We start from the raw sequence: 10,366 nt of genomic DNA, 5'->3' as shown, positions 1-10,366 counted from the left end.
TCAACCCTATTCATCACCTTTTTCCATATATATATATATATATATTAAAATATATTATTAAATATTCCGAACCCGTCACGAACCTATCTATACAAAATTGAATGTAACAACCTAAGTCCACTGTTAGCAGATATTGTCTGCTTTGACCCATTACGTATTGTCACAGTTTTAAAATCCGTTTACAATAATACATATGTCACACTTTTAAAACACGTCTACTGAAAAGAGGTTTCCACACCTATCTAACTCTCTAAACCCACCACTATCAGATTTTGTCCACTTTGGCCTATTAAGTATCGTCACAGTTCTAAAACGCGTCTATTAAGAAGAGGTTTCCACACCCTTATAAAGAATGTTTCGTTCCCCTCTCTAACTCTCAAGTCCACCACTAGTAGATATTGTCTGCTTTGACCCATTACATATTGTTGTTACCTCACGGTTTTAAAATGTGTCTGCTAGAAAGAGGGTACAACACTTTTATAAGAAAAGGAATGTTTCGTTCCTCTCTCCAACTCCCAAGCCCACGATATTGTCTACTTTGACTCGTTATATATTGTCGTCGCCTTTACGGTTTTAAAGCACGTCTATTAGGGAGAGTTTTCTACATCCCTATAAGAAATGTTTCGTTTCCCTCTCCAACCTATTTAAGATCCCCACTTTGAAAGTTTAACCTATTAGACATTTTTTAAAGTTCGAGAATCTTTAAACTACAAATTTGAGCATTTAAGGGTTAAACTTATCATTTAACCTCAACGATCATGACGACTGTTTTTCCTTTACGTTAACTCTGATTGACCCGAACATAACTCTATTGGTTAAAACATTTATCATCGACCTAAAGACGGGATACTCGTATGATTTAAATTAAAGGGAAATCTGTGAGCAAAGAAAGCAGCTCCAAAAGTAGAGTGTGTGAGAAACCTTTTGTGGAAGTCTTTTATATTCTGCATGGCAGATTGTTGAAGCATCAAGGACAGTTTCTTTTCTCTTTTCTCAATCTTGATCAGTGTGAAAGAGATATCTTTTAATCTCAAGGACCATACAAAATGGTCCAAATCTTTTGCATATTCATCTTCATTCATTCAATTTTTGGTGGTTGGATCAAATATACCAAAGTATTAACGGAATCATATATGAATAATCTAATGTTTTGTTCAAATTTCCCGCTTAGCATATTCCGACAACGATTCATTTCTCAACAGTGTTCTTTCTAGAAACCCTAATTCGACGAGAATCCTATAATAGGTATTATTTGATTAGTAAGTAAGAATAAGGAAGATGGTTGATCTGCTGATCCACCTAACGAGAAAGGTTCTTAAGGACATTGTAGAGAAAACAAACTCGTTATCGTAATTGAGCTATCTAGACTTTCATTTCTGTATCTACGCTTTCGTGCATCAAATACTTAATACGTACCTGACCTCGATCATTGGTGTACAACTAAATCGTTAAAAAAAAAAAAAGCTAAGTGTCTAGGCGTTAACTTTTCTCGGATTTGACTAATTATTCAAAAGCTGATATTACAAACACAAAACACAAAACCACACACTTACATTACACTCTCATGAATAGAAGTCAGACATATTACATTAAACTATCCAAAAAAAGAGAAACCTCCATAGCCATAGCCATAGCCATATATAAAACCAGCCCCATGGTAAAATTCAAAGCTGAATTTTTCTGATCATTAATAAAACAAAGAAAAAAGAAGACCCAAAAAATTACCCTACTCTGTAAATTCCCCATTTTTTATCTGTGAATTTGATCAACTATGGTGAAAAAAAAACATAAAAAAAAGCTCTAATGGAATGTCATTGTGATGAGAGGAAGAACAGCTCTATATCTGGTGAAGCAAAGAAGGAGATTGGTGAAGGTTTTTGTGAAGAACAATTTGAAGTAATCCTTTGCTTTTTTGGAGCTGGTGGGCATATTTTGATCTCTGGGATTCTAAATCTCTCTGCTTTTGGAGTACTGCACTCTTCAAAATCAGAGCTTGAAGAAGCTGATTCTTCAATGGCGGCCATGGCGGCCATGGCTATGGAGCTTGAAACTTCAATTTCCTCTGTTCTTTTAGTACTCATAATCCTTCTACTTTGATCCTTCATTTTCTTGATCTTCTGGTTCTTCTTCAATTGGGTTTTTGCTGTTTTTTTTCCTCTGTTTCTTCTTCCTCCTCCTCCTTTGGACGCCATGGAAGTGAAATTTGGAGGTCTGAGTTGAGGTTGAGAGGGTGTTTCTTCTTGTGGGTTGTTTCAAAATGGTTTCTTTTTGTGAGATTTGTCACTTTGAGAAGGTTATGGAGAAACCCTTTTCAGGAAATTGGGAGATTTGGTCGGAGGGAAGCCATTGAAGAGGTGGGTTTGAGCTTGAGTTGCAGGTTTTGAGAGGTAAGAAAAAGAAGGGAGAGAGGGTTTGAAATGGAGGGATTTGTTATATAGTGAAGAGAGGGGAAACAAAGGGTTGTGTTTGGATGCTTTATGTCATTTTTTGAAATGTGTCATTATAGTTTTTGAATTTTCTTTTTCAATCAAAGGATAGAAATTGTCTTTTAGGTTAAAAAATTATTTTGTATTTTGTAAAATTATTAGTTTCGTTTCTCGATTTTGAGATTTGTGTCGATTTGATCTCTACATTTTAAAAATGTATCATACGTCTCTAACATCTTCGTATCTGTGTTTTTTTGGAATTTATCGTTTTGTGTGAGAAACCAAACCATCTAACTTAGTTATGCTTGAATGAATTAAATCTGGTCGAGAAAACAAATAATTTTAAGTAAGCAAACTAATTGAAAATTTTAATCTTTGTGCTAAGAAAAAAACATAAATGTGAGATCTCACATCGCTAGGAGAAGGGAACGAGTGTCAACGAGAACGCTGGCCCTAAAAGGGGATGGAATGTGAGACCTCACATAGGTTGGAGAGGCGAACGAAGCATTTTTTATAAGGGTGTGGAAACCTCTCTATAGTGGACGAGTTTGAAAATCTTGAGGGGAAGCCTAAAGAGAATAATATCTGCTGACTGTGGGCTTAGGCTATTACAGTTGGTATCAGAGCCAAACATCGAACGGTGTGTGAGAACACTGAGTTCCGAAGAGGGTAGATTGTGAGGTCCCACATTGATTGGAACGGAGAACGAGTGCTAGCGAGGATGTTGGGCCTCGATGGGAGGTGGATTCTGAGATCCCACCTCGGTTGGAGAAGGAGAACGAGTACCCACGAAGATGCTAGGTTCCGAAGGAAGGTGGATTGTGAGATCCTACATCGGTTGGAGAAGAGGAACGAGCATTAACGTCATCAGTTGAAAAGTGAAACGAAACATTATTAATAAAGGAGTGGAATCGTTTAAATATCAGACATGTTTTAAAAGTTTGACGGAAATTTGAAGACAATATTACAATAAAAATGCAATATTTTTTATTTTTAAGAACTAAGTTTATTTAGTTAATTTTAAAAATGGTTTTAAAAAACTATTTTTAAAAATTAAAATTTTAATATAACTAATAATTCAAATGTTTAGATTAAAAAAAAAATCAATAATTAAAGTGGATGGGTTAATATTAGAAAGTCAATGGGTAATTAATATGTTTTTCTTTTTAAGAAAATAATAAATTATTATATTACTTTTATAGAAATATTAAATTATAATTTCTTTTAAAAAATAAAGGTATCCAATGAAATTTATTAAAATTTAATACACTATTGAGAGTTTGGCAGGTAGCATTATCCACAAACACACACCTAAACCATAATGTGATTATTAAAATAATTAAATATCAATCTAAAATTAATTAAATTAAATATCCAATTAAACCCTATTATTCTAACATTATTATTTTAATCCCAAGGGAGCCTCCACTTCCATAGCTAGATTCCTTCCCTTATTTATTTATTTATTTATTTATTTTAGTCCTAATTAAATTATTCTATTTCTATTTATAAGATTTTAAAATATTTATTTATGTTAGAATTGTAAAAAAAAAAAAACAAGATTTTTTTTCTCTTTTACTTACCTAATTTAAATTATATACTTTCGTTAATAAATCTTTTATTAATATTTTAAATTGAATGCTATTTATTTAATTTCTGATTGGTTTGAAGACATTTAACTATGGTAAATAATTATGAAACGGGTTGGAGTGAATCGAGAGCATACCATTGTTACTATCTTCAAGATGTGACTAGTAACTTTGACAAAAAGTACCAATCGAAGTAACGGAAAGATTTGGTGTATCGCGAGTAGGAGTCCAACACCAAAGGCTCAAGTTTGTAAGATATATGAAAGAATTGAATCGATAAATCTTGAGTATCTTGATGCGAGATATATCGATTATTTATTAAATATTCAAAACCAATCACGAACCTATCAAATACAAAATTGAATGTAATAACTCAAGTTTACCGTTAGCAGTATTGTTTGTTTTTGCCTATTATATATCGTTGTCAACCTCACGATTTTAGAACGCGTTTACTAGGAAGAATGTTTCGTTCTCCTCTCCAACTAATATGAGATCTCACAATCCACCCCATTTGGAGCCTAACGTCCTTGTTGGCACACTGTCGTCTGACTTTAATATCATTTGTAACAGCCCAAGTCCACCAAACGTTGTCCTTTTGTAACAGCCCCAGCCCAAGTCTACCACTAGTAGATATTGTCCTTTTGTAACAACCTCAGCCCAAGTCTACCACTAGCAGACATTGTCCTCTTGTAACAGCTCAAGTTCACTATTAGACATTGTCCTTTTGACTCCAGCCCAAGTCCACCACTAGACATTGTCTTTTTGGACAGCCCAAGTCCACTACTAGACATTGTCCTTTTGGGCCCCAGTCCAAGTCCACCACTAGACATTATCTTTTTGGGCCCCAGCTCAAGTCTACCACTAGCAAACATTGTTCTCTTGTAACAATCCAAGTCCACCATTAGACATTGTTCTTTTGGGCTTTCCTTTTCAGACTTCCCCAAAGTTTTATGCTAGTAAGAGATTTTCACATCCTTATAAAAAATATTTCGTTCTCCTCCACAACGAATGTGGAATCTCATAGTATCGTTATAGATGAATGACAACAAATCTAACTTAATCGACTATCATTTTACAATGTCGAAGAAATGAGACAGTAATAAGTCATAATATTAGTTTAGATGCACAAATCATACCCTGTCGATTTCTGGGGTCCTACAAATTGAGTTTATTAAACTAAACGAGCTTCTTATTACTACTTGAGTAGAGCATTGAGGACCTAAAATCCACCCATTCCACATATCTAGAGTTGTGTACAACTACGTTACAAGATGTTTCTATTCAATTTGGATTACCTAAAGATGAAGAACATGAAACAAGTAGTACGCATGACAACAATTCATCATATTGTAATTTTCCAAAGTAGATCAACTTAGAAAACCCACCAAATTCAAGAAGCCGTCCAGATGAATTCGAGCATCAAAACAAAAATATCTAACATTCAGGCCCTTTTTTCTGGTGGAGAATTTTGGGCCTCACCAATTGTCTGGTTAAGATTCATCCAACTTCAAATCTCCCATAGCTCTCCTTTCCTCATTTCCCTCACATCCTCCCCTTCACCCTCCTTCTAATCTGCAGGTTCCTCAGATACCCATTTCAAGTCGACTCACAACGAGGGGGTCGACTTTGATTGGTGTATTTTCTCTGGTTTTAGCTTTCTAAAACGATGGTGGGAGCTTTATCCATCGTGGGTTCATCAGCGGTGGACTCTCATACTTCCCCATGTTTGTGTTTAGATGCTTTGCCCACAACGAGCAGTTCAATGGGTCGAAAGCGTTTGCCGAAACCAAAGCACTTGTATCTAAGCAGCTCGTTCGTAGATAGTGGCCGGGAGTGGCTGCTCTCGGCGGATAGGATAAACAGGAGCTCAAGGAAGCAGCACAAGAACAGAAGACTTATAGTTGTTGATGAACTTGGGGGGCAATATGAAGATACCTTTGACGATGTTAAACTGGTAAGAACAGAAGACTTGTAGAGTGTTCTCTTGCTTAAACTGGTACGATAGCTTAGAGTAATAGCATTAGCACATCTGTTCTCTTGCTTGCTAGTGCTTTTGAAAAATTAAGCTAGATACAAAGTAACTTACCCGCTGAATTATATCGATCAGTTGGTTGCTATGGACTGATTGCACGTAATGGGATTAACCTATTACTAGAATAACTTCCAATACACGGATTACAATTTTGACTGTCAAATAATCAATATACTCCTCCCAAGGTATGGAATAGCAAGTCAGATTGGTCAAACTTCGATTTTGATAAGTCAAGAACCGCATCATTCTGGCGGTTTTCAATACGTAGGAGTGAAAAACACCTTTCCATTGAATGAAATGTTGGCATGGGGTTTCTTTCAATTCCATTTTCATCTACTGAAAAGAGGGCCCGAAAGAGCTTACCAGATGCACCATCGACCGCAGCTCGACTGCGAGATTTTGACGCTAAAGTCGTTGGATGGGGTTAGGTGAGCTTCCTTTAACTTTTTTTCTTTCTTTGTTGCGTCTACGATTAGGAGGCTTAGTCAGGAAGTGGATTCGTGAACCATGTGCAGAGAGGGGGGCAAGGCTCCCATGGAGAGACAAACATCTTCACCTGTGTAGAGTAGATCATTCAACACCTGCAACACAAACTCATTTTTGACCAATTGGTCCTAGTATCATAGGCAGCTGCCATAACCACACTCGTAACTCAGTAAGATACACATGAAATACAACGGCCATCAGGTTGATGCATGGCAATGTTCTTTTAAATATCATGGGATATGCTTGAGACTTGAGTTTTCCATTGATTTTGTTCTGGTCAAGTTTAATATGATTTTGTTGTTTTTCCAGTTTCTTGAGATTTATCCTTCTCCCATCCTTTGCATACTCATTTGCCTACAAATTAATTACTGAACTGACTTTTCTCTGGCTGCAGCAAATACTTAATTATTTTACATACAAGGCTGTGAGGACTGTTATGAACCAGCTCTATGAAATGAACCCCCCACAGTACAGGTGGCTTTATGAGTAAGTGCCATCGTTTTTTACACATTGAGACTGGCCATTTTTCTGTGTTACAGGAACCGGGGTCAGTTTACAAATAGTTGCAGTATTTTTTGTCATGGTAGCTCAAGTTGAAGCTGTCAAATTGTTCATGCTAGTTTGGTCGTGTTCTTGAATTTTGATCCTGTTCTATTCTTCTCCAACAGTTTTCTGTTATCTAACAAGCCATCAGATGGAAAACATTTCATGCGCACTCTTGTAAAGGTACTTCTTAAAAGTTCATACCTACTTCATGACTTGTACCAATCTATGTTAGTACATGTTTTTCACTATTGGTTTTGGAGTATATTTTGGAATGATTTTGAATGATTAAATACATGTTTTTTAATGATTTTGAATATGATACGAAAGATTTTAACCATTTCAAAATCACTCCCAAACGTCCCATTGAATTCTTACTATGACTGACTTGTTCTAACGATCTCATGTTTAACACCGGCTTTAGTTTTTAGCATTTTGCTATCTCAGTAGAAAGGGAAGGCCTAAGCACACAGATGTTACAAAGTACGGTTAAATTGTGTATTTAGTTTCCATGCCTTAACTTCTAGTTTAGTTTACTTTTATAAGTTTCATTATAGTCTGTATCTTTTGATCAAACCTGCTACGAAGTAATATGAAATGCACCACATATCTACACATTCTTGAGTTATACACTCAAAAAATAGTTGTACTAAGTGTATTCAATGCTCCATAACTTGCCAAGTTACACAAAGGCTTGTGTCCAAGTGTGGTCCTCTTGCTTGACACAAAGTTAGCTAAAATGATTCCTTTTACTTCTGAATCCCAAACATTCCAGTTTGATGTTAGGACACAAAGATTTATGGTCATTTACGGCCTCGAGGCACACCTTGTGAAATAGCGTTTTACTAAACCTGAATCATCGATTTTCTAATTGATAGGAAAAGCAAGATCTTGCTGAAAGAGTAATGATCACACGTCTCCACCTATATGGAAAATGGGTGAAGGTATTGCTATCATTGTAATGTTCCTTCAATACAGATTTTTTTTTTGGAAGATCATTCAACAAAGTTTTCGAACATTTATTTCTTCTGTGGTGTAGAAATGTAACCATGCTGAAATATACCAAGAGATCTCGGACGAAAACGTAGAATTAATGCGTGAGCGACTTATGCAGACTGTTATATGGCCTTCAGATGACACAAACACAGAGAAGCTTGGCTAAGGAAGTATGGGTAATTTTGAGTTCACTCTCCCTTGTCAATTCTTCTTGTATTGCATCCTTCAATCGTGATTAGTTTGATTGTTGAGTTGCCGATTGTATTTTTAGTTCAGTGAGGCAGTCTTTTTTTAGTTGAAGATATGTAAGCAATTAATCTTTATATTATGTAGAAAAGTTTATATATTCAGACTCCATTTCGGTTATTCTGATGGTGTAGTGTAGGGCTGGGATTTTCTCAGAACTTGTGCTTCTATAAATCATGCATATTGGGATGAGATGGTACCAGAATGAGCAATAATGTGCAATTTACTGGTTTCTTTGTTTGCACAGCTTGTTTAACCTAATGGCCATTAAAATGTTTTCTTTAACTTGATCGTGCTTGATTGTGCTTGAGTTTTGAGATTCTTCGGTGAGTTATTAAGTATGACTTTGAGAATAACAGAACTTTTCTTTAGTAACATGCAGAACAGAACTAATTGATTATTCAAGCAAGAGAAAGAGAACAGATTTATAAGTCTAAATCAGTCACACTTTTCCAAAGATATTTTTTAACTCATATCATACACACATACACCAAATAGATCAACAGATAAAAGATTCATTTACTCGAGTACTTTGCTAAATAGTTGTCAATAGAAGTAGGAAATCATGTTAGACCTACTTTTGAACATCATAGAGCAAAACTTGAAATGAGAACGAAAGAAGACAGGGCAATGAAATTAATGAATTGTGATCAAAGCAAACACTGTAATTTTGTGTAAATATATCATTAAAGTCAATTCAACTGTAAAATGTACTATGTACCTCGAACATTGCATCTTTGTACACTGTAAAACAGAGCCCAGTGCGTTATTCCATCAACTATCCAGCACTTCAAACAAGCCACTTGGAGGATTCAACCATAGAAGGGGCCTGTCCATAATTATGACGAATCATAAGAGATTATGTTCTATTAATCAACAACAATACTCTAATTTAACCATCTGAAATTCTGCTGCCTCAACAACGTTTCATTTTTACTATTGATAAACAAAAAGTTGGAATACAAGCAATCTAGTTGACTCAAGTGCATCTCTTTCTCCTGGATCATAGAATAATGATGCTTCTTCTCCCAAAAGCCACATTTATGTGGAATAAATATGGATCAACACCACAACAGACCCTCCAAGCTTTTCCCATTTATACACCTGTTCTAATATAAGAGTTGCAAATTTAAGCTCAAAAGACTGATTCATATGATTTTCTCAATTTGTTTATATAAATGGCCTTGCTAGAACTTTAAATCATATTCATCAACTATTCCAAATCAATACAAATTAAATTGGAAACAAGAGGGGATTAAGTATAGTATCTGGACATGTTATAACAACAATTACTTGGAAGTTTGCATCTGTTCGAAGGAAAGGAGACATCAGCCAAAATTGCATTACTCTCCTTGGATGCTTGAATAATATAAGCTATCCCTGAAAAGGTACATGTTAGCTAAACAGTCATTCATTTGGATTGCGGTGTTTTTCCTTAACAAGGCTTCAGGATATATTTCCCGTAATGAAGCATGGTACTGGGTTTTGGTAACCGCTGGAACAATGTATGAAAGCGACAATTTGTTGCCTAGATACTAAACACTCGAAACAGAACAGCAGTTGAGATAACCTGATGAATAATGGAACTTTTGATAGGCAATATTTACGAGTCTCATATTACACTTTCAAGCCAAACTAATCATACGGCCATTTGATTTCAAAAAGAAGGAAAAGAAGAATTTGAGAGAGAGAGATCAAAATTGCCACCAAAAGTGGCTGGTATGCATCCAAAAAAGATTTGTATGAGTAACCTAGAGATCAAGAGCCGCCCGTGGAATATACTGGAGCTTTCATGTTTTCCTGCAAAAGGCCAATGACAAGAAGCAAACACTTGGTAGGTTAGAGCTCACGTTACATTTCTTTATTCATAAAATATTTCACAGCAAATCAAGATTTCCTCAAGTTTCACAAATCTCTTCGGAGAGACACAGAGAGAACCGTAAAAGTTATCCATCACAATTCACAAAAAAAAAAAAAAAAAAAAAAAAAAAAAAAAAAAAAAAAAAAAAAAAAAAAAAAAAAAAAAAAAAAAAAAAAAAAAAAAAAAA

General features: G+C 35.2%; 2 protein-coding genes across 4 annotated transcripts in view; one reads left to right on the top strand and one right to left on the bottom strand.

Annotated features, from left to right (window-relative positions):
- The first annotated feature begins 5,391 nt into the window (after nt 1-5,391).
- LOC111485517 (chaperonin-like RbcX protein 2, chloroplastic) lies at nt 5,392-8,515 on the top strand. The gene is made up of 5 exons (XM_023132445.1): nt 5,392-5,969; nt 6,928-7,019; nt 7,202-7,259; nt 7,955-8,020; nt 8,116-8,515. Exons 1-5 carry the CDS (start codon nt 5,682-5,684, stop codon nt 8,236-8,238), a joined length of 627 nt encoding a protein of 208 aa, XP_022988213.1. The 5' UTR covers nt 5,392-5,681; the 3' UTR covers nt 8,239-8,515.
- A 539-nt stretch (nt 8,516-9,054) lies between these two features.
- The window catches only part of LOC111485402, a 7,357-nt gene continuing 6,045 nt past the window's right edge, over nt 9,055-10,366 (bottom strand). The window contains exons 9-10 of one of the 3 annotated variants that reach the window (XM_023132273.1): nt 9,256-10,118; nt 9,055-9,147 (exon numbers count right to left, since the gene is read on the bottom strand). The gene's annotated coding sequence lies outside the window, so the exon portion shown is untranslated. Of the gene's footprint in view, nt 10,119-10,366 lie in introns of all 3 variants that reach the window. The other 2 variants (XM_023132274.1, XM_023132275.1) reach the window with 2 other exon arrangements.

This window comes from Cucurbita maxima, unplaced genomic scaffold (assembly GCF_002738345.1).
Source record: "Cucurbita maxima cultivar Rimu unplaced genomic scaffold, Cmax_1.0 Cma_Scf00010, whole genome shotgun sequence".
Lineage (NCBI taxonomy): Eukaryota > Viridiplantae > Streptophyta > Magnoliopsida > Cucurbitales > Cucurbitaceae > Cucurbita > Cucurbita maxima.
The sequence above is the reverse complement of the archived record's forward strand: the minus strand, read 5'-3'. Positions and strand labels throughout refer to the sequence as shown.

What these genes read in the sequence shown, in the direction of transcription:
- LOC111485517 (XM_023132445.1), top strand. Translation starts at nt 5,682, where the DNA reads ATGGTGGGAGCTTTATCCATCGTGGGTTCATCAGCGGTGGACTCTCAT. An exon ending in CCTTTGACGATGTTAAACTG is followed by an intron (nt 5,970 to 6,927) that starts GTAAGAACAGAA and finishes CTCTGGCTGCAG; the next exon opens with CAAATACTTAATTATTTTAC. An exon ending in TATATGGAAAATGGGTGAAG is followed by an intron (nt 8,021 to 8,115) that starts GTATTGCTATCA and finishes TCTGTGGTGTAG; the next exon opens with AAATGTAACCATGCTGAAAT.